The 18155-nt window shown below is 49.5% G+C and overlaps 9 protein-coding genes across 9 annotated transcripts; 3 read left to right on the forward strand and 6 right to left on the reverse strand.

Annotated features, from left to right (window-relative positions):
* Positions 1-37: 37 nt before the first annotated feature.
* N7518_007872 (DUF4246 domain-containing protein) lies at positions 38-2085 on the reverse strand (the record flags this gene model as incomplete). Its single annotated transcript, XM_057188799.1, has 4 exons — positions 38-604; positions 664-1701; positions 1755-1836; positions 1895-2085. 4 exons carry the CDS (start codon positions 2083-2085, stop codon positions 38-40), a joined length of 1878 nt encoding a protein of 625 aa, XP_057040502.1.
* Positions 2086-2737: 652 nt separating this feature from the next.
* Positions 2738-3589, reverse strand: N7518_007873 (TMEM53 family protein; the record flags this gene model as incomplete). The annotated part of the gene is made up of 1 exon (XM_057188800.1): positions 2738-3589. The coding sequence occupies one exon, from the start codon at positions 3587-3589 to the stop codon at positions 2738-2740; it is 852 nt and encodes a 283-aa protein (XP_057040503.1).
* Positions 3590-4094: 505 nt separating this feature from the next.
* On the reverse strand, positions 4095-5392 carry N7518_007874 (polyubiquitin-binding protein UFD1; the record flags this gene model as incomplete). Its single annotated transcript, XM_057188801.1, has 3 exons — positions 4095-4961; positions 5020-5337; positions 5390-5392. 3 exons carry the CDS (start codon positions 5390-5392, stop codon positions 4095-4097), a joined length of 1188 nt encoding a protein of 395 aa, XP_057040504.1.
* Positions 5393-5632: 240 nt separating this feature from the next.
* Positions 5633-6964, forward strand: N7518_007875 (GYF domain-containing protein; the record flags this gene model as incomplete). Its single annotated transcript, XM_057188802.1, has 1 exon — positions 5633-6964. The coding sequence occupies one exon, from the start codon at positions 5633-5635 to the stop codon at positions 6962-6964; it is 1332 nt and encodes a 443-aa protein (XP_057040505.1).
* A 251-nt stretch (positions 6965-7215) lies between these two features.
* Positions 7216-8733, reverse strand: rvb2 (RuvB family ATP-dependent DNA helicase reptin; the record flags this gene model as incomplete). The annotated part of the gene is made up of 3 exons (XM_057188803.1): positions 7216-8169; positions 8227-8673; positions 8725-8733. The coding sequence occupies 3 exons, from the start codon at positions 8731-8733 to the stop codon at positions 7216-7218; spliced, it is 1410 nt and encodes a 469-aa protein (XP_057040506.1).
* Positions 8734-9202: 469 nt separating this feature from the next.
* On the forward strand, positions 9203-12436 carry N7518_007877 (uncharacterized protein; the record flags this gene model as incomplete). Its single annotated transcript, XM_057188804.1, has 1 exon — positions 9203-12436. The coding sequence occupies one exon, from the start codon at positions 9203-9205 to the stop codon at positions 12434-12436; it is 3234 nt and encodes a 1077-aa protein (XP_057040507.1).
* Positions 12437-12758: 322 nt separating this feature from the next.
* On the reverse strand, positions 12759-13970 carry N7518_007878 (uncharacterized protein; the record flags this gene model as incomplete). The annotated part of the gene is made up of 6 exons (XM_057188805.1): positions 12759-12787; positions 12844-13144; positions 13236-13431; positions 13494-13618; positions 13690-13729; positions 13786-13970. The coding sequence occupies 6 exons, from the start codon at positions 13968-13970 to the stop codon at positions 12759-12761; spliced, it is 876 nt and encodes a 291-aa protein (XP_057040508.1).
* A 663-nt stretch (positions 13971-14633) lies between these two features.
* N7518_007879 (epoxide hydrolase) lies at positions 14634-16049 on the forward strand (the record flags this gene model as incomplete). The annotated part of the gene is made up of 4 exons (XM_057188806.1): positions 14634-14907; positions 14967-15023; positions 15097-15294; positions 15349-16049. The coding sequence occupies 4 exons, from the start codon at positions 14634-14636 to the stop codon at positions 16047-16049; spliced, it is 1230 nt and encodes a 409-aa protein (XP_057040509.1).
* A 259-nt stretch (positions 16050-16308) lies between these two features.
* N7518_007880 (uncharacterized protein) lies at positions 16309-17448 on the reverse strand (the record flags this gene model as incomplete). Its single annotated transcript, XM_057188807.1, has 1 exon — positions 16309-17448. One exon carries the CDS (start codon positions 17446-17448, stop codon positions 16309-16311), a length of 1140 nt encoding a protein of 379 aa, XP_057040510.1.
* Between the last annotated feature and the right edge of the window lie 707 nt (positions 17449-18155).

The following is an 18155-nucleotide window of genomic DNA, read 5'->3' on the forward strand; positions in this document are numbered from 1 at the left end:
ACCAGAGGAAAAGAAGAAAAGAAAAAGGAAGACCACATTAAAGCATCAGAACATTTGACTCAAAAGCCACATGCTGATAGCGAGTAAACTGCTCGAGCTCGTCCAACACTTTGACTCTCGTTTCCAAAGCCTCCTCCAGATTCATAGGCATATCTCCCTTGTTTTTCTTATTATCAAGCGCCAGATCTTTCAAACCTTCCTTGACATCTGCCCCAGCCGGAAACTCCTTAGTCCAATCCACACGCTGCGGCGGGATATTGGCCGTGGAGATGATACGCATATTAGGATCGACAAGGAAAAACACCACGGCGCGCGTACGCCCAGGCTTAGTCTTGTCCTTCAACTCGAAGTTTGTGAACCTGTGTTCTACATTGCTCGGGTACATGACCACTCGGCCTGTGTTGGCGCAGATCGAACCTGGGTATTGGATGGCCGGCTCGCCGTTTTCCAAACCGTAGATTTGTTTCAGCCAGATAAAGTCGTTTGGCTCGTGCTCGATTTCTCTGAGCGTGTCGGACTCTGCCATGTTGCGGAATTGCATGGACGGGTCCGTTATGTTGTTGTGCTCGTATGGTATGAATGCTGCGGCGCAGATGTGCTCGTTCTGGTTTATCGTTTTGTTATTATCAAGTACTGTTTGGTTAGCGAAGCTTTTGAACTCACCATCGAGCCCTCGACATGCCAGTCTGTCGTGAAAGTCGGATTCTCCGGAGTTAGATCAAAGCCTAACACACGTGTGATCACCTGCAGTCCATGGTCCTTGTAGTCCCGGTTGATATCGACACCCCGTTCGATCCGAACGGGACTGGGCAGGTCCTCGGGCAGTTTGTCCATCAACCAGGGTGGGACTGCCCAGGGAATGAACTTGCCTGCGTCGGGTTGGATGGCACGGCAGTTCTGCATTCTCCACTTCTCCATGCGCTCGTCAAACTCACTCTGCGCCTCTTTTAGTTGAATCTTAGGTGCCTGGGCAGCGATTTCCGCTGGGACTGGGTAATATTCCGCCTTGTGGTACTCCATTCGGGCACGGGAATGGAGCATGTCCTTGAGGGGAGTCAAAGTTGCGTTCCACTGCGGAACGAGACAATTGAAAATCCGCTCCAAGAGATTGTAGAGGCCCCGGTGTTTGATTGGATGCAGATTGTTGATGTATGTGGCTATGTGCCATTGTCCATCATCGCCGAGTGCCCAGTCTGAAGGGAGAAGCTGGTATTTCCGGCTATAGGGCCGGACCTTGATGTCTGCCCGGGCCAAGACGCGCCAGGCAATATCTTCTCTGGTTATTCCGGTATCTTTTGGGATTGGGATCACTTCACCCTTGCCGGCGAACTTGAGGCAGTCCTCGACCCCAATGATCCTGTCGGTAAGAATACGGGACTTGCCGTAAATGAGCGGATACAATGCCATGGAAATGAGGTCACGCTGTTGGCTTAGACGTCCTGGATGGTAGTACTGCATTTCTCCCAAATCGTACTCTAGGACCTCGAACTGGGATTGCATTTCACGATAGAGTGAATCAGGCAGATTTGTGTCGGACTTGGTGACATCGCCGTTGTAAAGGGCGACTACATCTGTGGTCTCGTAGATCATGGCTTTGTATTGAAGCTCGTCAATAATCCACTCAACCATGTTCAGCGTAAGGTCTTTGCCGCTGTTTAAGGCCGCCTTCTTCCACTCCTCTTGTGTGGCGGGATCAAAGATCTGAAACTATTTCAGCGGAATGATCAGTATCGGTTGTATTGAAAACGACTGACCTTTTTCCACCACCCATGAATATCGGTCAGTTGCTCCATGAACTCTACCATATGCATCTCACGGAGGGTCACGACGGGCAGGCTATGATGATGGGTTTCAGCATTGAGCCCCTCTCGGGTCTTGGGGACTCTGCACTTACTCCACGTATCCTGCTTGGATATCTCTATCATCCAGCGCAGATGGAAACATACTCCGACTTTCGATACCATAGATGTCTTTCTCCATCGGAGCAAAGTCTAGCGGCCGGTTGAATCCCGGAAGAGCGAAGCGGGTGTCTTTCTCCGCCATGGTGTCGAGGTAGCTCGGCTGGTGGGATTGGTGTTGGAACATCGTGGCGTTTAGTTAATAATAATACACCAAATAAAAGTCTCCAAGAGTGATATGATAATGAGAGGATCTATCTTGCTCGGTCAGAGTACGACGGGGCCAACGAAGGGCGCCAAAACGTACTTTAACAAGGTCTATTGTGAAATGGCCTGCACAATATCAGACAAGCACCAAGACAAGTGAAATAAGATGATTGAGATGGGAAAATACTTGAATAGATCAAGTCGGGAACAGTTAAACGAGGGCCGAAATAATGATGCATGGCTGTCGTCATCTTTGATTCTAGGGTATATTGCAATGGTTGATGTCCTTGAGACGGGAGTTGCGGAACTTGGCTCCGGGCCTTTCAGACTGTTGGCTCTAACAAATCTGCCCGGGTGATCTTGAGATATCAGTCATAGTGATTCAATCCCAATGACCATGGAATTGCGAAACTTTGCTGCATGGTTAAATCAGAAGTCAATTGACATTCAAAGATTTGGAAGGAAATTCCTGGTTATATATTCAAGGGCAGAAGACTTGGTGAAGGAGAAAAAAAAACAGTTATGCATGGAGGCAAGCAGATGTGTATATTTGTCGCACAGCACTATGTCTATCATGTAACATTCTAGTCTTCCTTAAGCCAAAGCAAAACCGAAAGACAAAGGAATGCTCATCACACCGACATCAAAGCTCCCAAGTACCCTCGAACAATGCCCCAATACCGATCAGGCTCGACTCTCATATGTCCAACATGAGGGGAGTTCTTGAACACTTCACGGCGCACCGCCCAACCCTCAGCCTCGGCGTTTACCGCATGAGATTCCACATCGCGCCAGTCCACTAACTCATCCGTATCTGAGTATATATAGCAACGACGGAGAGTTCCGTCCGAGTTAGCCGCTCGTACCAAAGAGGTATCATTGATGAGCCTCCGGGCAAGGGATATAGGATCCGGAAACATAGAAAACGAATGGATCAACTTGAAAAGAACCAAGAAAGCAAAAATAAAGCTTTTGCCAAGCAGCCGCAAAATCCACATCCGCGGAAGCGCATATGAGAAAGCCTTGAGTCCTGCTCGTAGGCTCGGACTGCCCGGTGCGCTATCAAGAATCATTGCCGACATGGGCAATGGGGTCCCTGTCGCATTCTTCCAGGCTTGCAATAGGTGTGTTGTGCTCGACATGCCCCCATTCGAGAACAAGTGCACAAATACTGGATTCTCAGGTGTCACTAGACCGCGCATTGCTTCCACGGCTGGGGTGACGCGGGCTCTCCGGGTCTGGGCCCTCAGACGCCAGATGAAGTCACTTGATGAGCTTCTGACGAAGATAATTCGCGCTGATGGTACTAGCCCTCTGTACTCTACCACATACTTTGCTAAAGCGCGCGGGGGCGCATTCATCCAAAAAGCAATGAATATCACTGGCCTATCCGCCTTTTCGCTCGGGTTGGGCGGGTCTTGGAGATAGACTGACGGGGCCAGTCTGATGAATGCTCCCAAACTGGTTTCAGGTATTGTCGCCATGATGCAACCCCCAATATCTGGTGTGAGATCAATAGTGTGGTCCAGTTTCAGGCCTGTGCACGGCGATCCTCGGCTTGCCAAGAGCCGTGCGCGCTAGCCGAACTAAACGTGCCGTTTGTGACCAGGACCATAACTTACCTGCAGTTTAATTCACGTGCAGAGATATATAGGAGGCATGCTTGATCGTTCCGAAGCATTCCAACCCTTGAGTGTTGTAAGAGTCCTCGATATCCGCAGAATCGGAATGACTACATATGAATACCACTGATTGTAAAACAAAGACCAGAACGCGGAGAGGGGGACTGCCTACGAGAAACATGAAAATAGTGGGGTTTATTGCAAGGCCTTTTGTGTATTCAAGTGAAAGTAAAAAAACTCCCCCAACGCCCACGTTGAACCTTGCTATGCCCTCGAAGGAAATCCCGCCGCGGAATCTAGAGACTTCCACTATCTAAAAGCCCAGGGGAATCGTGAAAGTGTAGGTTTAAATAGGTCGTTGCAGACATTAGCGCTTTCCCAAAGTTCGACCCCCGCCGTCGGACTTTTTAGTGTTTTCCTTGCTCTTTTGGCCTTCAGTTTCACTCCCCGAGGGGGTGGCAGAGTCGGACAGATCCTTTCGCTTCCCACGCAAAGTTTGTCCAATTCCTTGGAACTTAGGCTGGTCATCTGGGACAACCAAACCATTCTCATCACGGGGTTTAACGGGTTTGATTGCATACCCGAAGAAGAGCTGATTGGACGGGAGTCGAAGTGGTTGCGGGCCGTTGATTCTTCGGGTTGGAAGTGGATGTGAGGAACTTGAAGCACCTGGGGTAGGAGTAGAAGGGTTAGGAGTCGGAGCCTTGCTGCCCTTTTTAGCGTTCAGACGCTGCCCTCCAGACAAAAAGTTGGATGATGCCGCACGGGCACCTGTGGCAGCAGAGGTGGCCTCGGGGGCAATGGCGGAGTAGTTGATCGATTGTGCCATGGTGCCATGGGGGTGCAAAAGTCCACCAGCTGGAAGCTTCCCACCGCTAATGACGCTACCGGGTGTGCTGGTCCCGCTAGTTCGCTGTGGTTCTTCGAATCCAACCGGAGCGGCGAAATCAACCTCCAAGTCGGTCTCTAGAACGGAAACAGCATTCTTAGTCCCAGAAGGTTTTGTCTCCAGCACTGCCATCTCATATACTTGATCATTGTATGAAAAAGTGAAGACATCGCCTTTGGAAAGGCATGAGAAATTCCGAAAGGCGTTTTCTAGCACAGCTTTCGGGTCACTAATATCGAGGAAGGAGGTCGACTGTGCTTGGAGTTTGATGAACTGGCCAGGAGGGAGGTCTGTCGATTTGATTTGAAGAAGATCGCCAGGTTCCAGTAGTAATGTTTGCATCAGCTGTAGCGAACCGAGTCTTAGTACAGTTACAACACCTTGACGAGTCTGTCTTACTCACCCAGAATGGCAAATATATTTTCCCCTCTTCAGCAATAAACTCAAGGACACCTGCATGCGTCATCCTCTCTTTCGCACCATTGTGAAGCTCGAACAACATCGGATAAGTAATGTGAAGTCGGGTAAGCTTGTCCAATGCGCTGGGAGGCATGATGACCTTGCCACCGTGGTTCACATTCTCTCTTTCAGGACCAGGAAGCATCGCCACTGGGTAGCAGCGATAGTATTCATCGAAGCGACGGGACGTGGCGCCCGGGCGCGCCATACCGGCACCTAGGATTCCATCCATTGGGTCATCCGACCAGTAACCAGGTCGGTACTAAAGCTGTTAGTTAGTAAGGTGAAGATCGGAGGAGTTTGAGTTGACTCACCATGTCAAATTAATGTGGTTTAATAGACTGAAGATGGACAAAGAGAAAAGTGTGAGACGGGTTGATTTGAGGTACAATATGCCGCTCTTTGGATCGCCATCGGTGACGCAGCTCGCTCCGCCATGATTTTCCGGTCCGACCCCGGACAAGGAAATCAGCTCTCTTAGAGGTGATTTACCCTTCCAATTTGCGCAACACTATCTTTCTCGTTTGTTTTCAACCGAAATCGCCCCCTAAAGCGCCATGTCGAGCTCATTGCCACGCCCCAAGCGCGCAGGCGAAGATTTCGCCAGTACCCACTACAATGACGACGGGGAGGATTCCTCAGAGCACAAGAAGCCCCGCTTCGACCTTCGCAACCCCTCAGCTCTTGCAGCTGATGCGCCCGAAGAAGACGCAGTACTGGACGCCGATGAGATTGGCAGACGTGGCCAAAGAATAAGACGCAAGGCGGTCAATCTCGAGGGTTATGATTCCGACAGCGAAAACGAGGGGTTTTCTGCGCGCAGAGAAGAGAAACCCACACGCAAACAAGCCAAGGAAGATGCGGAAGATGATGATATGTTCGCCGAGCTACAAGAGGACTTCGGCGAAGAGGAAGTCGACGGCGACGAGATCATAAACAAGAAAAAGTCCGTTCGTTTCCTACGAGACGACGAGATCGAGGGCCAAGTCGCTTCTTCAAAAGGTGGAGGAGCACTTCATGTCGATCTGAGCAAGGGTGCAGCCGAAATTGATGAGGAGGAAGATGGAAGTGATAGTGAAGTCGGGGAAGAGGAACGCGCACGAATTGACGAAGTGGTGGACGAGGAACTTGGTGCGGGTGGGAAGAAAAAACACGCACCTCTCCTAGATGCCTTCAACATGCGAACAGAACAAGAGGAGGGCCGATTCGACGACCAAGGCAACTACGTCCGCAAAGCAGTAGACCCTGACGCGGCCTACGACTCGTGGCTGGAGGGTGTTTCTAAGAAGGACATCAAGAAAGCCAAAGAGGCTGCCGAGCAACGCGATGCAGAGCGCAAGGAGAAAGACAGAATGGACGACAGCGTTTTGACAGCGGATGCCCTGAAGACGATCATCACCCACCTCGAACGCGGCGAAACGACACTCGAGGCACTGGCCCGACTGGGCAAAGGGCTTCACCGAAAGCCCAAGTGGCAAAACAAAAAGAATAAGAAGAAGAACGCCGTCGAGGATGCCGAGATGACGGATGAGAACCCCAATGAGCTGGCTCGGAAGAAAGCAATTGATTCTATCACTGGCGCCGCCGATATTTTAATGGGCCGCGGTCAAATAGATATCTATGACACAGAGCGCGAAATGCTCACACGGCAGTACCGCAACGACACGGGCGAGGACTGGATCGACCCTCCTGCGGAGGGAATGACTGAGCAAGGTCCGGCCATGTGGGAATATCGATGGTCTGATGCTCGAGATGGAGGGGATGCCCATGGGCCGTACGATAGCGCGATGATGGACTCATGGAAGAATGCAGGCTACTTTGGCGAAGGTGTTGAGTTCCGTCAAGTTGGAGATGTAGGGCAGTGGAGCGGCACTGTCAATTTCTTGTAATATAATCCCCCCATATCAGCTACGACATTGCCTCGGCTACACAAAATACCATTGATGAATGAAATATTAATATCAGATCCTCCAGAACAGAGGACTGCAATTGAATCTCAAAGGCCAAATAAACACAGGAAGCGCCAGTCCTATCATACATCGTTTGATGCGACAACGAAATCAAAATCAAGATCCAGTGTAGTTTTTTCGACCCGCTTAACTGCCCACCGAATAGCCCAGTACAAAAACACGTAACCCAATTAAGAAAGCTCCATGGCGTCGCCATTGGTAGCAGCAGTGAAGCTAACGGTACCTTGGTCACCGATGAAGCGCTGCTCATATTGATTGACGAACTTCACACTCCGAGCAGGGTCGTAGAACAATCGGAAGCTGCGTTGGACGTCATCAACACTGACCTCCTTCGCCTTGCGTTTTTGACTCAAGAGATGCGAAGTAGTGATAATGTTGCTGGCATAACGCAGATTTGACTCTTGACCAATCTTGGTGAGAAGGGCGAGTGCATCAGGTGAAAGATCAATCTCTTCTTCCTGCGCTCGGATGGCGAGGATTTGACGGATCTCGTCACCAGAGTACATATGTGTGCTGACGATAACAACCCGATCGAGGAAGTCGAGGGGTAGACCGTGAGGAGAAGTATAGGTGGTTCCGCGGATGCGTGCCTGGCCGCGATTGCTAGCCATGATGACGATAGGGGCCAACTCAGCCTCAAGGGCACGATTGATGTAGGAGTAACACTCGATATCAAGCATGTGAACCTCGTCAATGAACAGAACACCAGGAATAATCTCTGCCTTACCCTCTTCCTTCCATTCAGCCACCTTGGTATTGATCTGGTCCCGAACCTCACTCCGAATCTCGCCCGTATCGCCGGAGAAGAGAGCCAGGAAGCCTTGTGAACGCGAGTTAATGACGTCGATCTCGTGGAGGCTGACGGTGTGGACGATCTCCTTGCGAACCTGGAGTTCGCCTTCGGGGCATTGGACAAACTTGGTATCGGCGCCCATGGCGTCGTAGTCTCGAGAGCGTGCGTATGAGCGACCGAGCTTGGTGATCTTGCCTGAGGACTTGTCGATCGAGATCACATCTCCTGCCATTACTCGTTCCTTTGTCATAGAATCAATCATCTTGGTTCCCATGTCGTAAATCGTTTCCATGTCCGTAGTCTTGATCGTGAGCTTTCCTTGTTTATTGCCCTGTAGGTAGTCAGTATCCAATGTTATGAACTCATTCCGCATAGAGAATCCACTCACGCCAGTAACACTCCGGTCAATTTGAATCTCCACAACTTCACCCTCAATGATTTCGCTCTCTTCCTTAATGCGCACACCGATGGACCTCCGGAATGCCTGGGTCAGGGCTTCTGTCTTCGACATCTCCATTGAGAAAATTTCAGAAGCAGCAAGCATGGTGAAAGGTACGTCCGGTCCGAGAGATTGTGCCATGCCCATTGCAATTGCTGTCTTTCCGGTGCTAGGAGGTCCTGCGATCAGAACAGCGCGACCGGCAATCTTGCCTTCCCTCACCATCTGCAAAATCACCGCAGCAGCCTTCCGGGCCTTTTCCTGACCCACAAGGCCTTGGGATGATGCCCGAGGTTGAAGAGTGTCTGCATCGACACCGAGGCCTCTGATATGCGAATGGGCGGCGATGAGGTTCAGTCCCCGGAGCTCCTTGCTCTCTGCGACAGTCGAGATTGGCTGTTTTGGTGTCAGCAACCGTGAGGTTATTACAGAAGAATTGTAACTCACCACAGCCATATTTGAAGATTTCCAGAGTGAAACTTATTCTAAACTGGAAGATTATGTTGGTAAATGCGCCAAAGCTCTAGCAAAGCAAAAGAAGAGAGGGCAGATCGCAGACCGAATTATACTGTCACCGCCCGGCAGAATAATTCCTGAAAGGAATGGTGAACCCGCTTGACCTCATTTCTGCTTTGTTTTATTTGCATGGCTTGAATTCTACAAATTTGGTACTTATAACACGTTCTATGAGACATATCTAGTTCCCTTGACTACCTCAGGGGGAATTTACTGGGCGTTTTCAACAATACCTACCTCCAAGTCTTCATGCAGTGGACGCGTTAATATTGCACCTTAAGCGTTCCATTATAGGACTGCCGTGTAGACTTCGTCTCACAAGTCGACCGCCGAAACAATTACTTCAGTTCTGCTGCGAATACGATGAGTATTTTGCAATACATTCATTGCAGGGAATATGGCCAGCAGAATGGATGTTGACTCTCCGAACCTCAATCCCCGCAAGCGACTCTCGGGCCTACTTCTGCCTGGGTCATCCCCGACCAAGGCGCAAGATCCTCGGCTTGCCGGTGCTGTTAGGCAATCAGTTGATTCCCAATCGTCAACTGCCCAACAGGCACACCTAAACCTCCCTGCAACACCCGCCCTCATCCAGAAATCCCCTGCGAAATCGCTCCCACAGGTGTCTCCACTCTCTATCCCTAACAGCGCCGCGGGACCTACGTCAATAGAAAGCCCAAGCGCGCCCATTCGTCAAGGTGCATTGTCCATCTCTGATTTGGTCAACTCATTGATCAAAGTGAACAAGTGCGAGGAAGAGAAAGAGAGACTCCAAAATGAGATAGGTTCTATCACCAAAAACTTACAGAGGGCAAAGCAATCTCAACAATTTCCGAGCGTCATCGCTCTCTTCCAGCAGCAGCTGGACGCGGCCAAAAATGAATTGGCCATCCACGTCAAATCGATCATGCAGCATCGGTTACTCTCCAATCAGGCGCAGGATAATTTTCATTCGACGTTGTCGCAGTACAAGCCTCAACCCCAGCTTGAAAAGATACCTGAAAGGATCGGGAATCTGGAGTCCACAATCAAGGAAATGAGGGAAGGCCTAGGCCCAACCAGCAGCGGCGATAATCCAATGAAAGGGAATGCCGAATTCGACAGAGTCCAAACGGACATGCGAAGCCAGGGCCAAGATATCGACGAACTCAAAAGAAAGCTGGACAAAGTGCAGCATTCCCTAGAGAACCCGAATGGATTGGACGAGGTAATGGGATACATGAATAGAATTGCGAACTCAGTCTCCCATCAAATGAAACGCAATGGTCAATTCACGAATAAAATTTCAGAACTTGAGGATGAAGTGAAGGCTGCCGACAAGAAGTTTGATGACAAGATCTCCACCGTCGAGAAGATGGTTGACACCGTCGAGGAAGAATTGAGAAATTCCAACCAGAAGCTGGAGACCAATATCTCGGATCTTGGCGGCAAATTGAAAACTGCGAATGAACACGCTGAGGGCAAGCTTCGTGACATTGAAAGCAATCTCAGGTCGCTCAATAATAAACGACATGATCTCAACAATAGCGCGTCGACTCAAATCTCACAAATTGAAACTGACCTGGAAACCCAAAGGCAGGAGACCACGGCGCAAATTACCGCTCAAGAAGATCTCCTGGCCTCACTCAGAACCCAGCAACAAAACCTCGATAACGGCGGCGGGCTCTCGTCAGAAGCACCACCAACTCCCCACAGCGGGGTGCTTACAAGAATGGTGTCCCTGGAAAGAAGAGTCCAGGAGTACACAACTTTACTCAACAAGATTAAGGACCTCCATCATGAGGTGGATGTCGCCCGTCTGGATGAGTTGAGCGCTTTACGCAGAAACCAAGAGTCGAGCCAGGAATCAATGGAAACCAAACAGGATGACACTTTGAGAAAGGTGCAGGACCTGACCGCAACCTCCAAGGAAATGACCACCAATCAAAATACACTCGCCGCGGGCCTTCACCAACTTAGGACCAGTTTGTCTGGGAGTTTGCAGCGCCTCCAAAACCACCTCCAAAACGACATCAAAAACGGACTAGATGGATTTGAAACCCGCCTTACTCCAGTCTCCGACCTTCCTCGGGCTGTAACAAAGTGCGAGAGTAGAATTGAATCTCTCTCTAGGGGCATTCGGTCATTAGAAACACGGTGGTCCAACATCACTACTGGCGACTTAGTCAATTCCATGGCACATGCCATGCAACAAATGTACCCCTCTGTTGATAAACTCAGTCAACAATTGACGGCCTACCAGACTGAAATTGACGGCAGAATTTCTGCGCTCCAGAGAGATACAGAGACGTTCAAGGCAGATACGAATCGATTCAAGGCAGATACAGAAAATGCCCAGGCCTGCGCAGCAAGGTCTCAAGCAGCACATGTGTCATCCGAGCAGCTCCAGACCTTGACTCAGTTGCCGACTTTGCTCCAAGAGGTTAAAGGCCTTTCCGACAAGATTGCACCGATTGAGAAAGAAATCAAGGAGCATAGTGATGAGTTTCAGAGAAATCTTCATCAATGGAGTGATTTATCCAACAGGATCTCCGCCCAAGACGACGCCATCGGAGGCATGGATCAAACGGCCTCTGAGCAGTCTGCACAATTTGACAACATCAATGAGTCTATAAGAAAGATCGATCCATTCATCGGTAGGATTGATGCTCATTTCTCGACACTCGAATCCGTCCAAAAAGCGGTCGCCGAGTTAACAAAAGCCGCGGAGGAGAGAGACGCTACCACGCAAAATGGTCTTGGCAATATCTCGATGAGGCTAGAAAGCCTGGAAGGTCGGAACAAAACCGAGGATGAAGTTCTCAACGAACTCCGGAAACAACTGAAAGACTTGGAAGCCCTAAGCACAGCGGAGAAAGCGGATCTTGGGGCACTCAGGACAAAGCTCAAAGAGTTGGAAGGTCATAACGCAACCGAAGAGAACGATTTCGGCAAACTCCGGGAAAAGGTGAAAGCCCTTGAAGAGCGGGAGCCACCGGTATCACTGGAGAAATTCACTGAGCAGGGGGATGAGGTGAAGATGTACATCAAACGTCTGAGGAAAGCTGAAGATACTTTCAAGGCGCTTGCAGGGGGAGCAAAGATTTCCGATATTCTTGATAGACCAATGGAGGAGCGCATCGATGGACAGGAAACTCCTCAATCACAACCAAACGGTCGTGTTTTTATTCCAAGACTTACCACAACCCCCAAGACAGTCCCCATGGGCCCTGCTCTAGGTTCATATCAGCCAGTGCAGGTCAACGGGAAGGGTCCGGCCGAAAATTGCACACCAAGCGGTTCGAAGTCAAATCACACTGCGATGCAGGCTCGACAGCGCTCACAAACGCCCAGTGGACCCAGCTCCGGTCATCCGTCGCCGTATTCTGGCAAATCCGCCGAACCCCGTCAGGTTCTACATTTGAAAGGGAAGCGACGGGTGTCCTCTGTAATAGACTCCGATGACGAAAGAAACACAACCGAATCCTCTTCGGTAATTGACTATTCCCCGGCTCCTAGCTCTTCTGGTCCGTCATATTTTGCTTCAGGCTCCAACAGAAAAGACAAGAAGAGGGCAAAGAAGAGGGCGGAGCAGGCAGAAGATCTGTTTTATTCATCAAGCAGACCTGGCAAGAAGCGAAAGCGGAACAAGCAGAATGAATGAGCAGGTCCAAACCTGATCTCCTACATATTATGTTCTCACAACTATCGCCGTGGGCTCGTTCTTCCCCCTCCGTCACTCTCGAATTACGACTTCCCACGTGAACCATCGATATCTACGCAATCCAGCTTTAAGAGGAAGCATTATTAGATACGTCTTCGCCACACGGTCGATAGGCTCAAAGCCGGGCGATCTTCTATTCAAATCGATATTACTCAGCACACCAATGAGTGAATTATTACTGTACAATGGAAATCTCTAGTACATATGCGTCTAAATTCTAAGTCACGTGACCGATATCCTAACCCAATAATGCCGTCCCAAATTATATCGACTTCAAAAACTTCACGACCGCTATTATCATCGTGTAAGCCATAAACTATTATTAATTATTGTCAATAGGGAATTACCTTGGCGAAATTCTTCCGGTTTCTCAGAAATGAGCCAGTGACCCGCTTCGACGTCCACAATCTGCGCGTTGGGGAAAAACTTCTTGATAGCCGGCACAGTGTCGTCCGAAACATACTTAGACCTAGTGCCACGAACAAAGAGCGTCGGGCCATAATAATGGAGGTTATCGGATTCCTTGAAAGGAAAATCGGCCATATTATTTAATGCACCGCCGATGATGGATAGCGGCACTCGGGACTTGAGTGTGTTATCTTCAGAGCGTATCAAGTTGGTGAGAAGGAATTGACGAATTGGAAGAGACTGGGTAGTGTTAGCATGCTAAAAATTACCGAAGGGTACAAGGCTCATCGCCACGCCTTCTCCCCTAGTTAAAAAGATGACCACCCCTTACCTTTTCATAATGCTCGAGAATTTTGTTAGCATCAGATTGCGTTGACACCTTCTCATCTTCGATTTTCTGCATGCCGCGGATATATTTGTGGAAATCGCTCTGCAGTGCTGCATTCACCGGTGCGTTATCAACGGGGATTAAAGCTGACACGCATTCGGGGGCGCGCAATGCTACCGCCATTGCCACTTTGGCACCCCTTTGATTGTTAGTATTTGAAGAGCACTTGAGCTACGGTTGACATGGAGTATGATCACATACATGGAATGCCCGATCAGGACACATTTGTCCAGTTTGTGCTGTTTGATGAATTCCTGTACATCCTCCGCCATGACGCCGTAATTCTGCTCGCGTGCATGGAAAGAATGGCCATGGTTACGTAGATCCTGTGCAGATTTGTTTAGGATTCTTAAATGACGTTTTGTTCATGTCTTTCCGGGGACAAGCGGAAACTTACCAGTGCGAAGATCTGGCATTTCAGATCCCGTGCCAAAATCCTAAGAGATATGTAAGAACAGGAAGTTTGATTCATAGATCTGGTCCCGAAACCTACTTGCTAATACTGCGGTTGTTCTGTTTTGACCCAAATAAACCGTGTAGAAACAGGATGGGGTCCCGGACAGCTTGGTCTTTTTCCGGACCAAAGACCTGATATGCCAGCTTGGTCTGCAGTATCCGGGCTGTGGAGAAAGCCCGGATACCTGGAGCACCGCGTGCAACAGTCCGGAGAGAGAACATGTTCCGATTTCAGGTTGAGAGAATGGCAAGTATCAAGAGATCAATGATTGGAAACCTTGGAATTACCGCCCGGGCCCGCGGGCCAGCTGCTTGCTGACTAAGCTACTTTCATGGCCTCAGGGGCCCCAACGTTGGAAGGCCCCGGGCCCGGCCTACACTCTCCCGGGGATTCGAAGACCGGGAAGGAGCCGAGTCCTCGATCGGGGCCTTGCGCCACCAGGGGCGCACTTTCCAGGGGACATTTAGGTACAATTGTCGGCCTCAAAGCCCCTCGAAGCCCCCACCCCAAGGCCGTCCACCCTCCTGACTCAGGGCATTTATTTATTGTAAAATTTCTTACGACTTCTAAGTTGTTCTTGGATCATTTTATTAGGGTAATGTGGTCAATAAATGGTAGATGATTTAATTTAAGAGTTCAAGAGCGTGACATAGCATAATATCGAACAGCAACAGAGCACTAGTGAGTAAACATTGTCCCGGTACTCCGTACTAGTTAGGCGTTAAGGCCTGTGGGATACCCGGCGGTGAAGCCCCCGGGCCTCGGAGATTTGTAACTGACCGACTTCATCTCAAGCTCAAAGTCTCCCCCGCAACACTGCTCCTGCTCCACTGCCTCGTCAGATAGCTTCTAGTTTTCATCGAATTAAATCGAACTACTTCGTTATGGCTGACCAACCGAAACTGTACAATATTTCCATTCCTGATGAGAATCTCCAAGACCTCCAGCAACGCCTAGCACTTACCAAATTCGCAACTCAGCTGGAGTCCGCTGAACAAGATCCTTGGGATTTTGGAACTCCCGTGAAAGAAGTGCAGCGACTCATAGAGTATTGGAAGGATGGCTTTGACTGGCGGAAGGCAGAAGCCAAGTTGAATGAACTGCCTCAATATCAAACGCGGATCGAGGTAGATGGGTTTGGCAGTTTGGATATCCACTGTGAGTTTTACGCAATACGGATTCCTCAGTGTCCGAGATTCACGCGGTTCAACATGTAGATGTCCACCAAATCAACACCAACAAGAACGCAATTCCACTACTTTTTAGCCATGGATGTGAGTATCCGTATCCTCATTAATCGAATCTATAATTTGTCCTATCGCTGTGCGGTGTCTAATCTCTAAATAGGGCCGGGATCGTTCGTTGAAGTCACGAAACTGCTACCGATGCTGAAAGGCGACGACCACAGTCCTGCATTCCACGTTGTGGCTCCATCGCTGCCCAATTTCGGTTTCTCTTCAGGAGTGACTCAACGTGGCTTTGGCCTTGCACAATATGCCGAAGTCCTACACAAGCTCATGATCAAGCTGGGCTATGATCAGTATGGTATAGGTCGAAAAGAACCAAAATGTAGCCCTGAACTAACTCCATTATGCACAGTGACCCAGGGAGGAGATTGGAGATTCTGGATTACTAGAACCATCGGTCTACTATACCCCGAGCACTGCCGAGCCTCTCATATAAACATGGTGCTGGCCAAGCCCCCTAAATTCATCAATAACCCATGGACAGCCCTGCAACACGCATTGCTGCCGTACAATGACCGGGAAAAGGCAGGTCGCGAAAGGACTGAGTGGTTTAATCGAGAAGGCTTCGGTTACAACCAACTCCAAAGCACCAAGCCACAGACCATTGGAGCAGCACTAGAAGACAGCCCTGTTGCCTTGTTAGCCTGGATTTACGAGAAGCTGCACGACTGGACAGACTCATATGCCTGGACCGACGACGAGATCCTAACATGGATATCTATCTACTGGTTTTCTACAGCCGGACCCTCTGCTAGTGTCCGCATATACTATGAAGCTTTTCACGCTGAGGTGGTCAAGGGAATATCCTACAAGGACTTGATTGCATACGTCCCGCGAGTGAAGCTGGCAATTGCACACCTTCCTCGTGAAATTTCTGTCATTCCTTGCTCTTGGGCCACTGGCCTAGGTCCAGTTGTTCAACAGAACGAGCATCCTCGTGGAGGTCACTTTGCCGCTTGGGAGGTTCCTGAATTTATTGTCCAAGACTTGCGGGCCATGTTTAGCAAGAATGGTCCTTGCTATGGAATCGTCCCAGGCAAAAATGGTTACTAAGTATGGAGTGACAAATTACTGCCATTTGCGACTTCTTCGGTTTAATATTTAGGTATATGTCCTAGTGATGCTGGGCTATTGAGGTGTTAGCAAAGGTGGAGGATAACTTGAAAATGAATTCTCTTGTTCTTAAGTTTTTTCATGACAACGAAAAGGAAGTAGAAGGGAGAATATATTGATGATAACTTGATTGCGGAGCGAAGCGAAGCGAAGCGAAGCGAAGCGAAGCAATTATATATTTCCTTCCAGAGTTGTATACTCACACAAATATCACCCCAACACTGACTAACAAAGATAGTAGTACAGAGTACAATGAGAGACTTGTGACAGTGGCACTACCAGTCGCCCTCTCAAATGTGACTAGCGACGCATTGTGGCTCGACGCCCCTGGTAGAACCACCTGCGATGAATTCGCAGCATCATAACTGCCCGCAAATGTAAATTCGAAAGTCACATTTACTTCCGTGTCGGTGTCCGGCCATGGATAACGATGTGAAAACCCAGCAATTGTCGAGCCAGAAAACCCCAACTCAAGAGTTTCATTGGTCATAGACCCATTGATGTGTGTCCCAATGGGCCATCCAATGAGGATTTTACCCAAATTGCTGTACTCGGAGCATAGACTATCCGGAAGGGAAATCATCTGATCCGAAAGACCGGCGTTGTCATAGCGTGCTGGTTCCATGGAGCTCCTTTCACTATCTGCCCAGTCCTTAAGATCATAGACCCCGTCGAACAGAATCTTGTTGTTATCAGCCGCCTGGGTTATATTTAACGCAACTGCATCCATGGCCTTCTCGACTGAAGTTTCATTGTACCAGTCCACCGTCGTAGTGAGGCGCATGATATCCACGTTTTCGCAGACACTGTATGAATAATCGATATCCGAGACGCGCACGTTGCTCTTCCAGGCCTTGAACCCCAACGTGATGGGATTGAGAGGTCCGGCGGGAGTGGGAGCTTTGGCAGCGACCCATGCAGCGCCTAGCATGCGCATGGATTGTGTGCCAACGGGGCATGTGATGAAAGATGAACTAACGATGTCGCCTTCTGTCAAATTGTTAGGTGGTGTTTGGATTGTGTATTTGAAACTGGCTGAGCCTTTGAAGAAGACGCCATCCCAATCGCTGTAAGCACTAGCATGACCACGGCGTGGTTCCCGATTGTATTGGTCGTAGTGCGAAGGTTGAAGATCGTCAAAGTCAAGGCGGTGGGTATCAAAGCAGTCGAGTCCGCCTGAGGATGGTGTTGACGAAGAGGTGTCATCGCTATCACTGGAGCCGCTGGAGCTACCACTATCGCTGTCGCTGCTAGAGCCATCGCCGCCCTTTCGTGATAATACCCGCGTTGGGACGGCTAGTAAGGCCAGGATTGTGAGAAAAGGGCGACGAAGTAACATTGCTCTCGAACTCGTGAATCAGCTTATAGAATATCGAGATAGAATCGTCTGTCAGCTCATTATTCTAGATTTTCATCAACAAGAAGAAAACAGAGAACTAGAAAATGCCCCGGTCGAGCATGAGCTTATAAGCACGGGCTTTGACCGTGAAAATGATTCGTTTTGTGCCTAGTGAAGTGATAACCCGGGAGTTATACCTGGCTGACCCTGAATGCCAAGGTGCCAAGGGGTTGAAGCGGGATGGAGCTCGTGTTCACCGAATAACTATTGGATAGGAAGCCATCGAGTGACCATTTTTGGGCAGAATTGTCGTATTGAGCAGGTGCCGTGTTGAGGGCTTGGGGGCTGTAGATTACTCGTCCAGTTTCGCTCGATGGATCCACAAATCTCAGCGAGAGGCGGTTGCTTCTGGTTTCAGAATTTTTGGTAGACTGGAGCCAATCGATGGGCAGGAACCACTCAGCCCCGGATCATTGCACAGATATATCTCGGTGTGTGGCATTGCCAAGGGTGGCCAAGGGTGGTCAAGGGTGCCGTACGAGATGCCACTATAGAATGCTGTATCAGGCTGTGCATATTCTTGCTGGTTCAATTTCCCGAAACGTATCAGTATAATCACCGTATTTAAACACCGAGAGGTTGCTTGTAGGTGGTTCGCATGTAGTTAAAGTCACTCAGAGTTAGTGTAGTCACGGGACCCTTCTTTT

The sequence above is a fragment of the Penicillium psychrosexuale genome (assembly GCF_028828465.1).
Source record: "Penicillium psychrosexuale strain IBT 29551 chromosome Unknown utg000004l, whole genome shotgun sequence".
Taxonomy (NCBI): Eukaryota; Fungi; Ascomycota; class Eurotiomycetes; order Eurotiales; family Aspergillaceae; genus Penicillium; species Penicillium psychrosexuale.